Source organism: Odontesthes bonariensis, chromosome 7, assembly GCF_027942865.1.
Source record: "Odontesthes bonariensis isolate fOdoBon6 chromosome 7, fOdoBon6.hap1, whole genome shotgun sequence".
In the NCBI taxonomy this organism is placed as follows: domain Eukaryota; kingdom Metazoa; phylum Chordata; class Actinopteri; order Atheriniformes; family Atherinopsidae; genus Odontesthes; species Odontesthes bonariensis.
Window position 1 is genome coordinate 25,334,156 of NC_134512.1, and position 21,451 is coordinate 25,355,606.

The following is a 21,451-nucleotide window of genomic DNA, read 5'->3' on the forward strand; positions in this document are numbered from 1 at the left end:
AATTGAAATTAAAGTTATGTCGATGTGTTTTTTTTTCAGGAAACAAGATGAAATTCCTTTCTAAGAAATGAGACTTGCAGTTAAGCAGCCACCAGAGAAAGGAGAATGAGGAGATGCTTTCCCTGCACCTGGAGAGTGTGTAGATGGAGACTGAGATGTGTCTTAAGTCAGAAAAAGACCCATTGAAATGAACTGGATTCATAACTGGTGAACAGGAAGGAATCTGGGGAACATTAGGGTTTATCTCTCAGCTTTATTAGCCAGTCATTCCGTTAGTGTTGTGAAGACCAACATGATAAAGCAGAATCTAGTGTTACAATCTACAGTAAATGTTTTACAGATAACTCTCTGTCCCTACAGTGTATCACTGTATAGCACATCACAGTGTAAATGTTTTAGCAACAGTGTTCTCGGTCACTAACGTCACTTGTAAACCTGTTAGGAGGAATACCACTGATGATCCGGTGTTGTATAAAACTTTCCTTTACATTCCAAGTATTTTCTATTGAAGTTTTTATGATTACAATAGTACAACTTCTTTGTCATCAGGAGGCTTTTAAGTTAATTTATATTACTTTATAGTCAAAGTTAATCTCTCTTCTTTTTAAAAATTTCCTCCAAATGAATGCAAAGGAATCTCTCGTAGTGGATAATACACTTTATTTAACAGAGTTTAGTCCAGACAGTTTGTAGACCACTTTGGGTCCCTGGGTGTATGTGCCAATGTTTTAAATAAATGTGTTTTTATTGGAAAAGAACAGGCACCAAGGCCGGGGAATGAGAAGGAAGTCAATGTGAATATTTTTCTCACTTGGGTTTAAAGGAGGACGTGGAGCTAGAACTGAAGAGTGATGTGTATGTTAGAGCCATCAGTATCATTATGTTCTACAAAAACAACTAGGGTTGCCTTAAACTTGATTAAAGATGCAATGAGACTTCATCAATAAAATGATTTTTGATTAGAATAAAAAAATCTCCTCTTTTTTTTCAGAAAATTTTATTGTGATATAGTTTGATATATGTACATCAAGTTTGAGTTCAAGTCAGGGCAACAATGTGGTTGAACCTAAATTTAAAAATGTGTGACTCATAAAATGAAGCAATAACACTTGCTTACAACAAGAGAAAGTGTTGCAATACAAATACATTGATTAAAGATAAACTCTTCGTCAACATAGAGGGTCGGTGTTGCCTGTCAATCAACACTTTGCAATCCTCCGAAATGTCCACTAGGGGGCTCTGCAGCCCAGTTCATGCTACTCTACACTTGTTGCTTTGCAGGGTCCAAAGTGCAGAATCGCATCTCAGACAATTATGCCTCCAGGCCATTAAACGACTTGTGCAATATACCCAAGTCCAACAATATTATCGCCATTGTCTGCCCATGTGAGCGTAAAAGAATATGCTGGGCGTTAACCGAGCAGTTTCAGGTGGTGCTCACGGAAATGTGCCTATAATCATTTAGAAAAACTTTGATTTCACCTGTTAAACAGTGACGATAACTTTATCTTTGGCAGCATAAATGAACTCTATTGGGAGCAATGCGACTGAATTACAACTTAACAGACTGTGCATTTAATGCGCTTTGTTTGCGGATAAAAAGGTGAATCGAATATGGACACATTTCAACCAATCCATTGGCACAATGATGACTTTTAATTAAAAACAAAAAGTAGACCTTGAATCCAGAACTTAAACGTTTTCTAACTTGGATAAGTGTTCACCTTTTTAAAAAAAAACTTAAATAAACTGTATTCTGAGTAAAAATGTTACTTTCTATCCAAACACAATTGGCTGTAAGTCACGTACAATCCTGCAATTATGTGTCACCATTCTTTCAACGTCACGGACGGTTCCATCGTTTTTTTTAAATTATCATTAGGTAGCCTACTCTCGATGCGGTTTCCTTTGCACCCCCCCTTTCCTCCGCTTTGCTTCCTTTCCTATCCAGAGCCCTCCTCCTCCTCCTCCTCCTCCCCCTCTTCTTTTCGTCATTACGCTTTGACCGGTCAGACCTCCCTCCCCTCCCCTCCCCTCCCCTCCCTCCCCTCCTTCCCTCCCTTGGTCTTTTTCTCTGGCTTTTTCCAGGCTTCATGTCATACCACGGCTAATTCCTGAAATTCCTGCCCTCCTCTCGCTTCAAACAAGCGGCTCCGGGAAGGAGACGAGGCAGCCGAAAACAAACAAAGAGGGGGAACACAAAACAAAAAAGAGAAAAACCTCACAGTCACTTTTTTTAGTTTTTTATTATTATCATTTTTATAATTTAATATTGCTCTACCTGTCCGCCTGCCTTCCAAGCCGCGCACAGAGTCTCAGCAGGTAAGTTAAGGCAAGTGCTTTCCTAAAGACTCGCGCTCACAATTTAACTGCGTCCTGTGAACTTTCAGTGTGTTGACTAATGAACTTGTGAAGTCAGTATTTCACCGCCGTCTCTCCCTGAATCAGTTCTCACTCACCGTCGGAGATAACATTCCTCAAATGTCTCACATTTCTTCGTACGAATTCCTACATTTCTTCTGCCCCCCCCTCCTTTCCTTTCTTTTAATTCCAGCTGTGGAGGGAGCCAGCTCCGACTTCCTGCGTCTGAGCCGGAATCTTTTCTCTGCTTTTTACGGGAATAACGTCACAGCCGTGCGGTCAAAAAAATTGCGTCCGTCCGGGTAAAGTTTTACGCCGGGACCATTCATAACCCGTCCAATTATTAACTCGCACGGATTAATTCGCAGTTTTTTTTTTCTTTCTGTCCCCCTCCTTTATCTTCAACAAGTGTGAGTAAGACTAAAGACGCGCTGTTGGAGTGATGGTCTGACTGCGGCTGCTGCCTCTCGGTTTGTGACGCGGTTGAACTGCTGTTTAAAGTTCATTAAAATGAGTTATTTGAAGAGGCAGTGTGTCATAAGTGGGAGAAGACCCTTGAGTAAAACTCAAAGTCTGGAGTGAAAAGGTTCAAGCGATATTTAGAAGTAAAGTGCTCTATGCGTATGCAGAGAATTGTAAATTATGTGCATTAGGCTACAGGTGCATAGGCCGACTGAGGTGGTAGAGCTGCTTCTTCGCGTGTTATTTACTCACAGTATGTGTTTTTTTAATCTTTATATAGGCCTATGTGAAAACTACTGAATTCATAGAGGTTTCACTGGATAGAAGCAAGAAATTTAACATTCTGTTGGCAAAACGGCCAACAGAACTGTAGCATTAAAAGTTTTTCCTTTTCCAAAGCGGTCCTGCCCGTAACATCATGTTGATTTATTCTGAATACAATCTTAAAAGTGAATTTTTAAGCATCCATGCTCTTAGGCGTAAGCATACTGTTTCATAACTGACTCAAGTGTGTACAATGATCACATGATTTGCTTTCTAACTCTTAATCTGCAATGTGGCTCAGAGCGCTAATCAGCGGGAGAAGGTAAATTCTTATTCTACATCCCTGCTTTGTGTTTGTAGTCATGCTCGTAACAGTAGTAAGAGCACTGGCAGTTTTTTGGGGAAATATCTTGTATTTAAAAAATAGTTCCATGATTATACTCTGCTGTCTATTTCCACACATTGGGTTCCTATATCTCTTTTTAACAGCAACAATTATTAGGCGTTACCATGCAGGTTTAATATGTTCCATTTGAAATCATGGTCTGTTACATACATATGATACTGGCTCTGGATGTCAAATTTTTCAATACACGACTATGGCTTTAGGATTTTGGACACAGATTTAACTGTGATATAAACAGATAAAAAAAAATCTTTAACTTTGCTTGCTTTTGCTTTTTTGACAAACTATTTACTCTAGACTCTGAATGTGGGGAGGTAGAGAACAAGGCCGTTCCCATAACTGCTGAAAAGCAGTCGAAAAAGAACAACCGCGCTTAATGGACACTTAAAAAAACAATCAGATGAGCAGGGACGCTTGTGTGTGTGAGGCCAAAGACTTTGACGTCTAACTGCTCTGCTGCACAGCATAGAATTGTTATCCATGATAATAAAACACGTGTTCTGTGATGAGGCCTTTTGCAATTAGATTTGGAAATGCGGTGGTTTGAGAAAATCATGATCATGGCCACATAAGCGCTGTAATGGTCTTTGCAGGGTTGTTTGAAAACAGCTGGGTTAAAACAGTTTTTCACATTTTATTGCAATTTACAGCCTCTTAGTGACATCATCTTTGCTTCATGCATGTTCTCTGCAGTTTCTGTTTAGAAAGCCTGAAAGGCAAAGCAGAAATGTTTCATGTTCTTGTTTTCATTTCTAATACTTAGATGTTATTCTTAATAAATAAATAATATTATTATATTATTTGTTGGCTTATAGTATAATAGTGGCACACAAATAGAAAGACACTATGGAGTCATCATTCACTGTTAATTGTACAACAAATAATCATCCATCAAATTGAATTATCATATGTTTTTTTTTTTAATGTCACTGTTATTGTTTGTGCTGGTTTATCTCAACCCCCCTGTCTGTTGATTTAACTGATAAGAGTGGTTACAAGTAAGTTCACCCCAAAGCTACTTGTTCTTACATCATCATGCATCAGCAACATTAGCTCAATAAACATCATCTATAGAAATAAAGCACAGAGAACGACCATTATTTCTTAAGAAGGATCCCGGGCTCCGCACTCTTACTGGAAATACTTACAACGGACCTGACACGTGTGTGACAGCTGTATGGGGTTACGAATCTTCACAAACTGGATTAGAAAGTTAACCACGAGCAGAACCTTTCAACAAGCGGTACGCCAGAGTGGTGCGGTTAAGCCGCTCCGTGTAGCGTCCCAAAGAAGCGTCTGAGAGCAAAGAAAAACAAAGTAACTTTCAGGGTAGAGCTGCAACTAAAGATGACTCGAATTATCACTTCATAGTGATAGTTGTCCCACTAAATGGGTGGGAAAATACCCAGCGAAAAAAAAAAAAGTCTCGTTTCTTCACAAAGCCAAGTGTCCAGCGACATTTAACAGACAACCAAGACCAACAGATACGAATACGAGGCTGAAACCATAAAGTTATGTTGGTTTTTCTTTGAAAAAAGTCTGAAAAATGATTATGTTACCCTTCTTATTCATGATTATGTAAGTGCTGTATGTCAGTGAGTTATATTGTGTTATATTGTTTGTTTAGTGGGTATTTCTGAGCGGGTTTCAACACCACTGACAGAAGCCTTGCTAGTCTGTGTGCATGCGTGTGTGTGTCGAATGGCGTCCTGTTGGGCAGCTGAGAAGAGTGTGCTTTCCAGAGGGGTAACAGGTGGAATGGAGCAGGGCGACAGTGAATGGAGGTGAGGGGTGGGGGTTAAAAACACACCTGTCAGAGCTTCCTCTGAAGTGTTTGACAGCCAGAGGAGTTTGGGTTTTTTCCAGGCCTTGGGCCGTTTGTTTTCAAGGCTCTGAGCTCATTGTTGTCTCAGACAGATGAAATATATTGTAACTGGTAGGTTGCGTTGTTCGGCATCGCAGTAGCGTTCGTGTGCGTGGGTGGATGTGGCGGGGCCTGGAGGTGGATGTGTTTGTGTGGGTGAATGAGTGGAAATGAGTGTGCTGAAGGTGTGTGAGTAAGAAGAAGAACATTTGTGTTTTGTCCTGTTTGGGAGTGTTTGTGTAAATGTGCGGAGGAGTTCTTTTCTTTTGTTTGTTTTCTGTTTTGCTGTGCTCATCCCACATAGCGATCATTCCTCCCGCGCTCGCACGAGAAAAGTGAATAACGCCTCAGATATGAGCCTTGTAGAACAAAGACTTGGCGCGCCTCCCTCCTCTCCTTTTCTGCACAGCACTCGCAGCTCTGTGCTGAGTGTGTGGTGGTTTTGTCCACCGATTATAGCCAGTCTGACTGTTTATCTGGGACTGATCTCATAGACCCTCGGTTCTGTTTTCCTCCAGCTCTTTGGAGCTGTGGGATTTGTGCGAAATATGGATGACTCAGTGGAAGGAAAAGTCCAGATTTACTGTATAGCATTACAGTACACACACATTTACACCTGGTAGCCGTTTGCTTCAGGAGCAATGCAACAGTTACTTCTTGCCACTCAAGAGCTTAACACATTGAATGTGATTAGCGTATCTGGTTTACTTTCATGATTTAAAATGTCAGCCTTTCTAGCTTTTGATTTTCATGCACCTGTATGTGTTGGAGCCAGTATGCTGCTGCAGCTGGAATCTACAGTTAACAGCAGGCTGTCAGACTGAACCAAAGCAGTCAAGTCTCGGGGCTTTTAAGCAGAGAGCTCAAATGCGTAGAGCTGACGGGAACTGCTCAGTCAGAGTGAGTCAGGTGATAATTCTCTGTCACACTATCTGACGAATAATCAATAGAATAAACAGCAGGATAACAGATCAAAAATCTTTGGCTGCTACCCTGTAGTCATGCTGCAGTTGTTTGTTGTGCTTTTTTTTCCCACTTTGTGAATGCATTTTAGAAGGTTTTTGTCTCTTGTTTTGTGAACATAAATCTGCATCATCTAAAATGCAAAATCCGGATGTGTGTATGTATGTGAAGCTGGGAGGCTCCCGCCGCTTCAGCCCAGTGGGACTCAGCACCAGAGAACACGTGCTATCAGCAAAAACCCGACAAAACAAACTGGTTGGTTGCCACGGGCTCTCACAGCGACTTTATTGCCATTGCATAGCCTGATCCCACACTGCTGTCTTATTTTCAAAATATTTCCTGGCAATACATCCCCTGCCCGATTAGTGGAGATTTCCACCACTTTAAACATGTGCTCACAGACCCGTTACCAGACACTCACACATATCCAGTCCGCACCATGACTGGTGGCAAAGGTTTAGTTTTTCTGGAGGTCTTTAGCAACACAAACACATGCTTTATCCACACAAATATTTTTTCAGCCCGAGTGTGTCTGTAGTTTTGCTTTGGGGCGAAATGCCAACATCAGCATGCTTCCAGCTGACAATCACAATATTCTGATGTTTAGCAGGTGAGATGCAGATAAGGGATCGCATTCATTTGGGATATTTGGGTATTTGGTCCGCACCAAAAAAAATATAATACTTTTTTAATTAAAAATCACAAATTTGAAATGAAGGAAAAGTCAATATATATATTTGTTGTCCCGGAACCATGAATGTGTCAATTTCCAAGACAGACATTAAGTACATGTTGAGAGATATCAGTCAGCACTAAAGTGGTTGATTGACGCTGCTTACTGACAGACTTGTGAAGTTGCCCATGTAAAACTCCCCTGTCCGCCCCCCACTGTTTGGATCTCCTTCGGACAAAGATGAACAAAGGCTAAACTACCTGTAGCCTCTCCTGGTGACTTTTCCTCTGCGTGTGCTTGTCAGAGGAAAGGCTTGTGTGTATGTTTCTTTCAGCTAAGAAATGTCTTTCTACATAACTTTGTTTCAGTTTTTTTTTTTTTTTTTTTTTGTCCTTAATAATTTGTAGCTACCGGTATTAATGTGTTCGTCTTATTTGGTCCGTGTGTGTGCAGTTGTGAGGGGGGGTTGCGGGTTACTCGTTGGGGTTATGTAGCTCCCTGACCGCAGCACCAGCTGGGGGATTATCCCGTTGAGCAAATCCAGAGAAGAGGGGCCACGCTGGGTTGCTTGAGGGACTGAGTTGGAGGGGTGAGGGATGAAGGGGATGTTGGTGGGAGAGTAGGTGGAGGGGGGTTGTTTTAAGTCAAGGCTTAGTTTAATTAACCTCCTGGACGGCACAGGGCTACACACTAATGGTTTATGGCTGCCACAAATCTCAAAGTGACCCTCAGTCACCCTGAGTCGGAGTATGCAATTGTTTTAAAATCATTTGTACAAACAATGGAAACGTCATATTTGTGTTGGATAATTTTATTTCAGAGAGCTGTGTTTTGTTTTGATTTTAAGAAAGCCAATATAGCTCATTGTTGAGTAGCTGATCGGCTTGTGATCAAGATTAGGGGCTACTGGAATGCGCACCAGAAATGCTTATATAAGATTTGTAACTCGTTGGAGTTGTTGTGTGTGTGTGATTTCAGGCAGAAAAGTTAAGTTAGATAAGGATGAAAGAAAACTAACATTTTTTTTTCAGTTTCTCCTTTTTCGTTTAATTTGTTTAAAAAAAAAAGAGATGTAATGTCAATAAAATATTTTTTTGGATCTATATTTGTATTTCTTCTTCGGAGAAGTTCTTTAAATAGAAGGAATGAGCTAACCTGTTAACAAGTTGAATATGAATGGTGTCACACTTGGGAGTGTATTGTCAGTCCATAGTGTTCAAACGTTTCAGGTGTTTCCCACTTGGATGTCACAATGCATAAAAGCGTCTGCTAAATCACTAATGTAAATGTAATTATAAGGTAAATCTAATGGATGTTTTTCCTTTTTGCTTAATGAAAAACTTTAAGCGAACATTAAACCATGAGTATAATTAAAAGTTGAACATGAATCCATCCACCAGTTTCTGGGCCACCGTAGCCACATTTCTATCACTGATTTTGATCCACATTTTGAAATATCAGTGGAAATGATAAAAATTGAAAATAGAAAATGAAATTTTCACTCATGCAAAAAAGTGCGTATACACTTTTGTCTGTTTCGAAGAAAACTTAATAAGACATTAAGAGGAATGGGAACAGCAGTGTGAATAGTGTCTGACCAGGCAAAGATTAAGATGACGTGACTCACCAGATACAAAAGTTATTCCTCAAGTAGAGCACTCTCCATTTTCCTCTTGTGGATGTCCACCGCAGATGTTGATTTTATTCCTCCTGTTTGGACACCACCCTCTGGCAACACTATGCAGCCTGTTTTATTGGCTTCAGACTAGTCTATGGAAATGTGTCTGATTTATTTATTTTTGCGTCTTTTCAAAAGATTGCTTCAGATTTGTTTTGTTAGTGAAAGGAAACCTGGCAATTTGCTGAAGCGTCAAATGTAGCATTTTGGCCCTCTTCCTCTTTGAATTTATCGGGTTGCTGTCAACAGCAAGTGTACATATACCCATAAGATAGCGATCTAAATCCACTAGATCCACTCTACTTTACACACAGATTTATGTGTATTTTACTCTAAATTGGTTCATGATTTATAAAACAAACATACTGTTTTTAAGAAGATTTGTAAATAAACCATGAACTCTTCAGGACAAGATTTACTGAGTTGATAGATAACTGAGAGGAAGCAAAATATTTTTTCGTAGACTTCTATACATTCAGAAATCTCCAGAGGAGTCGCCCCCTGCTGACAACTATGTCTCATATCCACATAGATGTTGGTTTGTATGAGTCTATCAAAACCTTAATATCTTTGAGAGTCGTTATCTCTGATAGGTGAGCAAAACTCTGTCGGGAAATTGCCTCGAGTACGATGAAATATTTTAATGTTTGTGCTTGCTGTCAGACAGTAACCACTTTAGCATGTTTGCTAAACCATGTAGTGAAAAGGCCAACAAACTACAAGCTTTACAGTAAAAGTGAACCATGCGTTTTGATCACATTCAAGTAAAATCCTCCCTGTGGTCTTATGGCCCTATGTGCGTTTGCCCTGCCTGCTGTACAGTAAACATTTCTTGTTGCTCTGTTGGTGTTTGTTTGTGTTGTGATGAGTTAATTTTGTCCATGCACATCACTATATTTACATCCGTATATGTATGAATGTGGAATGGCCGGCGGGCGAGGTGCTTTTTCAGGAAGCACTATGGAACATCAGGGGGCTCAAAGGAAGTGCGAGTGGTGGTGGGGACTGCCTAGATTCTTACTCACTGCCTGCAACACATCGACTTGTTCACCAGATCACTGCAGTCACACTCATGTTTGGGATTAGAAGTGACCTAATGGTCGCTGTTTTCCTCTTTGTTAGCTCAAATGGACGTGCTGTTGTCTGGGTTTCACTGTGGCAGGAAAACAGTCCATGACAAAGAAAACTTCTGTCTGTGTTGACTCATGATTCTGACGATTCTTTCATCACTGTGTCCTATCATTGTGTCCTTTTTCCCTAAGTTTTTCCTCCTGGTATTTGTTGATAGGAAGAGGTGGAGCACACTGCTGTCTCATTCTCTCCTCCAGATGTTGAAGCACTGCGCACATATTCTAAACAAACCAGTGCAGAAAAAACAGGATGCAAATCTGTTGCGAGTCAAACGTCTCCTGTAACCCCTCCCTGTGGATCTCACCACTGTTCCGACAGTTTCGTCTCTCATAAGATCCTAACGGAATGCCCCTTTAATTACTCCTCTGGTTATTACAGTTCTCTCCCACCAAAAACAAAGCCTCAACACATTAACTAAAATTTCAGCTGAGGGTTTAATCACACAGTTAAAAAAAAAAGCAATAAGTAAAGTCCCATAGCCTTTATGTCCTTGTGTGATGATGTGTGTCTGAGGTTGGTTATCCAACTTTAATGTGTCCTCTCATTTGTCAAACTCAGGCCTCTTCAGTGCACCCACCCCTTCTCCAACCCTAGGTGCCTCTTTATTTGTGTCCGTGTTGGCACTCACATTCTTGATGATCTTAGGAGCTTTTTGCAGGTCAGGGTTAGCAGATGTCAAGCTGATGTGATCATAGAGCGTAGTCATTGTGCAGTTCCTGTAACTGCCTTACTGTAGCAACTAGGTATGCTATCCAACTCAGGTGGTCACATGGTTCCATTTACATTCATGCTATAAAACTTTCTAAGAGTGAAAAAGGTACATTTTAGATGTTAAGTAATATGCAGTCAACAATTGTTGGCCGCCTGAGCTTACAAGATGCAATCTAAGACCAACTTAGACTCTAATTTCTTTCTCTTTCTCTTTCTCTGTCCTGCTTCATCCAGACTCATCATCAGCGCCTTCATCGCAGCTCTGGTCTTAATACAAGCTGGTGTACTCCCTGCAGAAGCTACCCTCTCCTTCCACTGCCATTTGCCGCAAAACCATCCTTCCTTCGCTCTGTGGTCCCCTTTGTGTAACCCCACCACGTCTGCGGAGTGGGTGCCGGCTCCCTCCCCCAGGGGTGGGAGTGAGGAGCTGGGGGACGGACTTGACAAACCCCTGGAGAACGATGCCGAGGGTGTGTGGAGCCCCGACATCGAGCAGAGCTTCCAGGAGGCCCTGGCCATCTACCCACCCTGTGGCCGCAGGAAGATCATCCTCTCTGATGAGGGCAAGATGTACGGTACGCCCATCTCTATTGTCATACTACCTGTGTGCCTTTTTCCTTTTATGGGATGTGATAAAGTTGGCATGCGCACCATGTTTGGGGATAATTCTTAGTTTTCAGCAAGTCAGGAGGTGATTGTCTCAAATCTCTCTCAGTAGCATGTAAATTTAATAAAATCAGCTAAAATTATTATTTTTTTTTTTAAAACTCCCTTTTGGGGTAACAAATCCCAGAAGTTGATTGGAAGTTTTAATAGTTTTTAGCCTGCTTCAAAGATACAAAGAACTGGACAGTCACGCTGTGATTCTGAAACAGCATGTTTGACTTTCAGTCCTAAAGGTTTAAATCACACCACTTGGTTGCAGCACATCAACACTTGACTTCACCCGATCTGTTGAGCTGGAGGGAAGTTACATTTGGCAGACTGGAACAGAAGATGGATGATGCTCAATGCCACATTTGGTTGAAAAGACCAGAGAAAAAAAGAAAAAGCCAGGAATGAGGAAAACATTTAGCTGACTCAGAGATTACCAAGCCACACCTGATCATTTTAAATGCTATAAAGATTTGAAATAGTTATTTCAGTATCATTGTAGCATATTTACCATTTTCAAGATGTGAGATGTTTTGAGCAAACCGTTCAATGAACGGTTCAACACTTGAAGACATTTTTCCAATGTTAAAGATGGGCAAATGAGCATGGTACGATGAAACATTTTTCATAACGAGATACACTGTAAAACCTGTACATATCTGCAGCTCTGCTTAGCAACCTTCAAACAATGAGAATGTTATCTCTTATATGTTATCTCACTCTTTTGCTACAAGGGTGTTGAGAGCTGTTTCCGACAGGTACATTGTGAAAGAGTATCCCTTGAAACTCTGCGTTTGGCCCATCTGTGTGCAATAGCATGTCCTTTAACAATCCAAAGCTTTTATATGTGTTCTCCTCAAAATATTTTATTAACATTGAATCAGTCACCAAGAGAGCTCATCTTAATGATTTAAGCTTTCCACATTCTTGTGGCTAGAAATGTAAAGGCTCATGATCCTTCTGATTAGAATATACCAATGTCAGTAAAAGGAAACCTAATGTCATCCTGGATCAGGCTCATATGCAGAGTAAATAAGTGCTTACAGCTGCATGCACAGTGTCACCGGACTGTTTCATCTGCTGTGAACGTTTTCACAGCTCTATTCTCCAATGGGTTCATATGAAGCATCTTTGCACAGCAAGATGTTTGACCCTGTACCCGCTCTGTGATCCCATTGTTGAGTAATGAATGTGTCTTAATGTCTGTTATTTTAATCTAAAACACATCGTTCAGCTGTTTGTACGCTTTGTCCTGCAGCCGCATAAAACACAGACAAGTGTCCACACGACTGCCAACATGATGCACTTAATCCTCACGTAGACTTTTAATAATCCAGTCAATGTGTTATGATGTTGTACTCGCACAAATCTGATTTTGACTAAATCTGTGACTCTTGTGTGATAAACAGACTGATTAAGCTGTTCAAGAAAGCATTTCTCTGCTACATTCAGAGCTGTGAAAAAGATGTAACAGGTTATGAAGAACTATGAACCTCCTCTAATACAAAGACTATTGTATATTGAGAGGACACAGGCACCATTAATCATCAACTTAATGTGCTCGGACAGTAAGTTTCACATGGACTCATCTATACACACATGTTCATCTCTGCTTCTTGTGTTCATTATTCACATCGCTCTTGTTTCCTGTGCAGCTGTTAGCTCCACTAGGTTCCACAAAACATAGGCTGTGAGGGTATGACATGTAAAAAGGCGCATTAACTCTTATCTCTTTTTCTTCTGTGGGCAATATATACAGAACACGCATGTCAGTTTATGATCTGTCAGAAACAGATGTATTTAGAATTTGAAATCTTAAAGAAAAATAAGCGAGTATGGCTAAAGATGACTTTCATTGTCAATCACTTCCTTCATCCAGTGCACTGTTTGTGATTCACCAGCCTGGATGTTTAATTTATGGGGTTTTGCCTCAAGTAATCCATCTCAAATTTAGGCTTAGATTTTCAACATTGGAGCTGGACCATTGTGAGAGGACTTTTGATTCAACCCTGAACTAATGATTTCCAGCAGCAATGTAACGTTCTTTGTGACTCGTTGGATGATGTATTTTCCAAACAGGTGTTGGGAAGGTGAGGCAACTACGTTTAACGTTTTGCTGAAAGATGTTTAGTGACAGATGGTTTGGCCGTAGTGATGATTTGATAGCGGATCTACTTGGTGGAAAACAGCACGGATGGAGGCGGTGGTGCTTTCAGACAGCCTCTGTCATCGCCTTGTTTTGTCACTGTGCCAAACAGCTCCTTTAACTGTTAGCTTTACCTAGCCTTGCTTAGCCATCTATTGAGGTCATGGCCATCCCCAGATCAACACTTAAATCCTTATAAAGCCTGTAATAATAGTTGAAGGGGAGGCAAAGGAGGGTGGGGCAGGTGTCTCACACTGAGTCACGGGGGCTGAGGGGGCTGTTGCATGGGCAACTTAGGTGGGGTTTTTCACAAGGAAGGCACTGAGGTACCCATTCCTCTCTGTGGGGGTCAGGGGCAGGTGATGTGCACCAGTGAGCGCGTCGGCTTGCCAGGAATGGCATGTGCGCTTGGAGGCCTGGGGGTTCAAGGCAGCTTGGCTGTAACCCTAAACCAGAATAGACGTTTACCCTTTGAGCGCCTGAAGGGGAGGCAAAGGGGTGAACGAATAAACACTAAGGTGGGATGTGGTGTTTTACAAGGCCTCGAGGCACAGCAGAACTCTCTCACACTTGCCCTTGTGTTTGAGAGTGAGAAAGGTAGAGGTTGTGACTTGGTTACCGTCCCTGCTTCGTGCTGTCTCTGATTTACAGCCATCATATCTCTTTGTCTCAGACAGTTCTCTTTGTCCTTTTCGAGCAACCTCTTCTCTTTGTCGGCTGTCAGTTGGTCCGTCTGCCTTTCAGTTCGCCTCCAGCTGCTCGCCGGGTTCAGTCTGACAGCCTTGTGACAAATCCATATTTATGACTTGAGAAAAAGGCAGGACTAAGCATGTGTATGGCCCGCTTTGACCCCATTGGCCTCAAACAGCCACAGCAGCCCCTTCCTTTACAGTCCTCCTAGGCCCTGCAGCTCCCCTTTTATCGCCATCCCTGTGGCCACTGCTGGCGAACAACTCAAGTCATTCAAACAACCACAATCGATGCTAAGCCACTTTCGCGTCGTTAATGTTGTTAAAGCGCTGATGGGCGGTATTGAATCAGGTAGCTAAATCAAATATCAGCTGGGATTATCTTTAAATGCGTACATGAAATTGTGAAGGGATGACATGGTGGATTTAGAAATGTTATTGAGTCTTCTTTTTCAGGCTAAATACAGATTCATAGACAAAACAAAGAGAAATATGTGTCTGTCCACTAAAAGCGACATATTTCAAGATGAATTCCCTTGAGAGTGAAGAATGAATGCCATTCTTTGCTAAACAATCTGATATTGAGTCTCGAGGCAGCAGAACACAAGGAATGTGCTCAAAATCACCTTCTACATTGTAAACTCTTAATTGAATGGAATGTTTTTTACCCCATATTCTGCTTTTATGACCCACATATTTTTCCCATAATGCTATGCAGTGCACTCACCCTTGCGTCCATTACTCAGCAGACCTATTAGCTGGCTTATTAGGGACGGTGTCATGGATATTGTGGCGGTTATATGCTCCAGTAGTAATTCGACATGCATCTGCCTTGTGTGGCTCTCAGCAGGAGATGTGCCCCGTGGTCGAAGGGCCTCATGTTGCAGTAATGGAAGAAAAGTCCCAAACTTGCACCCACGTGCTGACAGCTTGTGTGGTTATCCTCCCTGTTTATTTGCTGCCATATATCTGCCATTTTGATTTATGTGCCTCTTTGGCAACTTTAATTATTTTATGTCTATTCAATCCTTTCTTTTTTTCTTTCTTTTTTTCAGCTGCGCTTACTCTTGCATTGCCCCTTGCAGCTGTTGGGTTTCGTCACAGTAGACACACTAGATTTCCTAACATCTGTATGAGGAGCACTTTTCTCACATTTTGATGCCTCTGACTTCCTATGGGGGTGAAAAAAAAAGAAAAAAAAAAGAGTGAAAGTGTTAGAGAAGTGGATGAGGTCAAGACAGCTTCTCTCAGTAGTGGCAGATTTTTCTGTCTGTTCCGAACAATGATTACATCCACGATGAATCATGCTCCCACTGAGATTCTCTTGTGAAACATTTCAACCCGTTGTCCGAATTAGTTTGGCGATGCAAATATGTTTTTGTCTCAACTCAGTCTCATTAAGATTGCGATGTAATGATCAACGGAAAGCAGCATCGAGTCCTCACTCAGGTCCAAACTTTGGCACTAAAGTGAGAGATTCACCAGTTACCTTGACCATCTGACCTTTGAGGAAGCCTCCGGGGCCTCTGTGTTTAGTTGGAAGTATGGAAGTTTCCTTCCATAAGCGAGACTCCCTTTCTCTTTCTATAGAAAAAGAACCCTGTGCAGATGTTTAACTGGAGATGGATTGTAGCAGTGAAATAATCTCGCAACAGTGATGTGGTTCACACTCGTAAAACTGTAGAAGAAATTTTTTTTTTTTTTACAATTTACTAAAATCATAAAGGTGAGACACTGACAATTTAACTGACCTGTTGCTTGAGTTGAAGGTTTGAACACAATTAAACAGGAGCCCAAACTTTCGACTGGCATTCTATACGCACAATAAAACTTCCTCGGTTGTTTATGTTAAGAGAGTTTTATCTTTGTGTCCAAAGTTCTCAGAAATGTGATGTTTACATATGGAGTCAGATGTTGTTATATATAAAATATTAATTCAAAATGTATTTCTTTGTTTATCTACTTACCTATTTATTTATTTTTTGGTGAAATGTAGAAGTTTATTATGCAAAATTTGGCATTATCTCATTGAATATATGCTGGCTGCATAGACCATGTGTTGTAATACATAATTCTTTTTTTTTCAAGTTCACATAGTTGCTATTAATCTTTTCTGTACCTGCTGACATTATGTGACACTGGACAGTCCATCACAGGGCTAACATAGACGCAGGCAACCATGCAGTCTCACACTCTTGTCCCCTCATCTACAGCTGATTTAGAATCACCGATTAACCTGACTTGCATGCCTTTGGACCATGGGAGACCCACACAGGCACAGAAATAACATAAAAACTATTAAAGAACCAGTAATATTTATGCTGTAGGTGCCATTCATGCAGTGTTGTTCTGATTAAGGGGTGGACTCAATATCCTCTGAATTCATAATGCTGTCCGCAGTCCGGATAACATGCTGTGGCACATATGGTAATCATAAAAAACTGCTTGTGTAACTTTCGCCACAGTGTGCAGTGTAATTGAATGATCTAGATGTCGTTGGGTTTTTTTTTTCCTAAGTTACCATCTCACTAGTATCTTTTCTTCAAAAAGTGATCTTTTGAATAATTCTTTAAAAAATATGTTTCTCTCTTCTTGAAGAAACGAGCATTTTCAAATGGATTTTGCTCATATTAGTAAAAAGCTTGAGGTAATGCGGAGGGGTGTCAGCTGAGCCTATGTAATGCTATGTTTTTTAGGGGGAGAGTCCCCTGGTGGAAATCACCATGCAGTAACAAACACCAATGTAAATTAACTGCTTTAAGTGCTTTTGATTAACATTCAAATCTGTCATTTTATGATATTCCCACAATAAATTGAATCTGTTTTGTAATTGAATTAGATGCTGTCTGATGCCAGCTCTTTCAGAGCAGTGGCAGAGAATGCCATGGAAATACTCCAAACCTTCTTTTTATTAGACCCTTATTCACACATGCTTTTTTCTTGCTTGTCAAAGCACGTCATTAGAAGTGGCGTGTTGCTGTCTGTGTTAACAAACATTAACTTAAGAAGCAAGTGATGAACCTTATCTGGCAGCAGTATTACCCCATATCCTTTAATACTCATTCATGGAAAACATTCACAGATACAGTTGCAAATGCAGGGACTGGATTTATTTGGTTGTAGGGGATTGCTTTGAATTCTAAACTTGCAGATTGGTTTTGACTGAAAACATGCTGACAGGTTAACCCCTGCTCAGATGACATGTTGGGAAAGTTGCTGGTTTGCTAGTTTAGCTGTAAGCTGGTTGTCATCGAGAATACAACTGGGTGGCAAATATGTGCAAATCAACACTCATGAACTCATCAACACTTTTAAGCTGCAACAAAATGTTACATTACTCATTGTGCTAATAAACTCGAGTTGTCTTGTTGTCACTCGAGTGTAGAAACTAACTGGATATGACTGGAAAGTCAGAGAATGTTGCATCTCTGTATTCGAACTGGAGATAGAAATTTGTTATTGCAACTGCGTGCAGACGTCTACCAGCCAAACACCACAGAGGGAACAGCAAATATTACTCCAGCAACCCAAACTCAAAAAGGATATTTTGTCATATTTTAGAGGAATTTCTATTTTAGTACTGATATTTATAGTGGGTTAAGTTTATAGGGGGTCAAGTTTTATACTGGTCTAATATTGATTCTGAATAGCACCCAGCACCCATGACATAATCATTTGTACAATTAGGCTTACTTCTCTGGAAGTGCCACAATTGAACTAGCTTTTTGGGGGAATGGGTTCAGTTAAGTTTTTTGTTGCTCTTTGTTGGGAAAAGCCATAATTCACTGATTTCATAACAAAACAGTTGTTTTAAATGGGTGAAATGACTGTGAATGAATGAAGTTGCTCACTTCTCAAGTCAACTTGCTCTGCACCATTTCAGTGGATTAACCATACAAGCACACTTTAAATTTAGGGGCCACTGGTTTGACTATATCAACTGACTTTTAATTTCCGTCCATTGATTTTCCGGCTTATATGTGCTGGCAGCAAGCCAAATCAGAAGCAGTTCAAAAGAGTTTCTTGATCAATTCGACACCAGTAGCCAGAGTTGTAACTTGGTTTTACTGGCCTTCACAGAGCCCTTACTGATTTTCTTCTGAGCCCCTCGTTCTAGAAACATCTTAACAGTTTCTTAACTGTGAAATTTTTTTGGTAAGATTGCAGAGCGTTGAAAGTAGGATTCGGAGGTTTTTGGCGAATGCCTCGGACCTACTCTGCTTTTTTGATAGTAGCATGTGATGATAGCATTTTTTGATACTCAGATGGCTGTCTTGTCAAAAACTGGAGACAAATCAGCCCCTTTTGATGGAATGAAGCCAACATTAATTGGTTCATTATGGTCATGTAAATACAATGGAAATTATAATACAGGCAAGTCTTCGAATTATATTCAAAATTACATGTTGACAGGAACTTGGAACAGTGCTTCTCCAACGTTATTGCCTTTGTTGCATTGTCATGTTTTCATATAATCTTCCATGATTAGCAAAAGCATTTTTTTCTTACCTCTTTTAATGTTTGTTGCATATTATGAAGTTTACATAATTACTGGGCTTTCATACTTAATGAGAGGGGAGTACGCATCTCTTGATTTGCATTAGAAAAAAACATTGTTTGTTTTTGGGTGTGTCAAAAAGCAGAAGTTCAAGTCATCTAAAACAAGTCATTAACCAAAAGTTGTTGCTATATATGACAAGTCTATAATTATAGATGCTAGTTGTGGCCTTTGAATTCGCATTTTCTGTGTTCAACTTTAAGTTGCTGGAATCGATGGTCGATAGAGATTTTTTTCAAACTCTGTAAGCTGTGGCTAGACTGTTGGAGGGGAAATAACACCCAACCAAGACATTCCTGCAACCTAAATGTGACCTTTGTTTTCCTGGGCTGACACGGTGGGGCATATGTGCTGTGGGAAGAAAACTTATGACTGGCAGATATTCACGTTTGGATTTAATTTAATGTGAACGTGGCAGCAACACAACACAGTGTGGTTAAGGGAGGTTTGTTTCAATATTGTTGCCACAAACCTAAATGTTTAGTTGATCATTATTTAGTGTACGTGCGTTGGATTGTCATTACACACACACGAACAGGACATGGGATAATGTTGGAGCGGCAGATGCAGGACTTAGTATGGACCAGTCAGTGAACAGGAATGTTAGGAATGCACTGAGCTGAGGGAGAAACGTTGAGATGGAGGGAAGGAGATCAGACCAGGCCAGTGATGACCGCAGCCCCATTGAGAAAGGGCAGATTTATGACCAGCCAGGCCCAGGGGCTGACTTTGGAAGGGACACACTAGGCCTCCTTCACTAACCCCATCCACCTCTGCCTGACCTCTATCAGCAAGTCAAAGGAGACAGAGAAGACCAGGCAAATGGTTGAAACTGTTTTCCTATCCCTTTTATGATAATCTCTTCTGCAGGAGTAAACACACCTTTCTGTCTGCTTATAAGCAAATGTTCAAGTCAATGAGAGATGTTGTCGTCTATGTTTATAGAATAGAATAGAAAATAATAATTATTATCTACAGTGACCTCCATGTTTGGAAAAAGTCAAATTTTTCTTAGAGTTCCTCCTCTGCACTCCAGTCTAAAATACCAAAATAAAATAATTCAGCTATGATTAACGGGCCCATTCCAGACATGAATTTAAAGTAATTTTCATACATTTCAGTTAAATTACAACACTTTTTATACATAGTCCCCCTCATTTCAGGGCACCATAATATTTGAGACAAAGTAATGGAAGAAACATTAAAGCAAGTACTTTTTTTTAGTACTTTGTTGCATATCCCTTACACACGGTGAGTCTTTGAAGTTGGCGACTGGTGACATCACCCGGTGCTGAGTATTCTCCTTGTTCCAGGGTCGTGTCCCTTTAACTTTCTTCTTCAGGATATATTTCAAGAATTCAAGAATTTTCCATTTTTTAGCTTTGAGGAACAATCGTGTTGCCTTAGCAGCATGTTTAGGATCATTATCTTGTTGCAGGATGAAGCACTGTCCAATGAGTTTGGAGGCATTTACTGGAACTTGAGCAGATGCGATTTTTCTATACACCTCAGAATTTATTGTGCTGCTGCCATCAGCAGCTACAGTGTGCCGGTACCTGTGGCAGCCATACATGCCCGATCCATAACAACCCCACCACCATGTTTAACAGATGAGCTGCCATGCTTTAGATCTTGGGCAGTTCTTTATCATCTCTACACTTTATTCTTACCATCACTCTCAGACAGGTTCATCTTAGTCTTGTCTTCCACAACAATTTTATTTCAGAATTCTGCAGGCTCCTTCAAGTACTTTTTTACAAATTGATGTGGCCATCCTGTTTTTGCAGTGTAGCCGCTGTATTTCTGTTCTCTTACAAAGGCAAGACAAGTTTATTTGTATAGCACAATTCAACAACAAGGTGATTCAAAGTGCTTTACAGAGACATTAAAACAATAGAAATAAAAAGCATGATTTAAATTTTAAACAAAAAAGAAAGAAATAAGAACAATAGATAAAAATTAGATAAAATCAGTAGTTAAAATATGATTAGGTTTTGAAACTCAAGCTTCAGATTTGGAGCTTTATTTAAATGCAGCTGAAAATAGGTGTGCCTTCAACCTGGACTTAAATACACTGAGGCCCCGTTTACACGATAGCAAGACGCAGATATTTTCCTGCGGTTTTGCCTCTCATTTACAGTGAACCCTCGTTTTTCGCGGGGGTTACGTTCCAAAAACAACCCGTGATAGGCGAAATCCGTGAAGTAGTAACCTTTATTTTTTTTACAATTATTATACAATGAAATACTCCATAATACATTGAAACCAAAGAACAAAACCTTTTTACAGGCCCAAGCATTTGTTTAACACATTAAAGTACTGTATAAACGTTTTGTTTTTTACAAATAACTACTGTACTGTAAAATAATCATTTTAATCATCAATATGAACTGAAGGCTTCAAATTGCGGAGATCAGCACCGCGACCCGAGTCATTGGATTAGAACGGGAGAAAATGAAAAATGATCTTGAAAAAAAATACAAAGTACAGTGGGACAAATAGTGACTCACGTGTATTTCACTGCTCTTCTGACTGAGCTGCTGCATCCTGACTCCGCTCTGTAGCGTTTTTTTCTTCTAAAGCCTGCGGTGCAGGTGTGTTTTTTTCGAGAGAAGAACATAGTTATCGGTAGTTGTTGTCGCTCTTTTTTTTTCTTCTGGGCAAAAAGATTCTTATATACCGACATGCCACCATCGATTATGTTTGAGAACTAATGAACGTGTAGTGTACATATTAAACCGCAACGTTATTGACACACAGTTAGAGAAGAAGCGGAGAGACTGTTTAGCCAATCAGAATGCAGAACACAATGCACGATGCAAATCCGTGAAGCAGCGAGAGCGTGAAAGGTGAACCGTGTTATAGCGAGGGTTCACTGTACACCAAAACCC

The 21,451-nt window shown here is 40.5% G+C and overlaps 2 protein-coding genes across 9 annotated transcripts in view; both read left to right on the top strand.

Moving 5' to 3' along the window:
- The window catches only part of LOC142384226 (DENN domain-containing protein 2A), a 32,104-nt gene extending 31,141 nt beyond the window's left edge, over positions 1-963 (top strand). Inside the window, exon 20 of the mRNA XM_075470301.1 lies at positions 40-963. Within this exon, the coding sequence (XP_075326416.1) occupies positions 40-71 (32 nt within the window). The 3' untranslated portion in view covers positions 72-963. The remainder of the gene's footprint in view (positions 1-39) is intronic.
- Positions 964-2,047: 1,084 nt separating this feature from the next.
- Positions 2,048-21,451, top strand: part of tead4 (TEA domain transcription factor 4) — a 43,886-nt gene continuing 24,482 nt past the window's right edge. For 3 of the 8 annotated variants that reach the window (XM_075470303.1, XM_075470302.1, XM_075470305.1), the window contains exons 1-2: positions 2,463-2,663; positions 10,748-11,088. In XM_075470303.1, the coding sequence (XP_075326418.1) occupies positions 2,482-2,663; positions 10,748-11,088 (523 nt within the window). In that variant the 5' untranslated portion in view covers positions 2,463-2,481. Of the gene's footprint in view, positions 2,323-2,460; positions 2,664-10,747; positions 11,089-21,451 lie in introns of those variants that run through there. The other 5 variants (XM_075470308.1, XM_075470307.1, XM_075470306.1 and 2 more) reach the window with 5 other exon arrangements.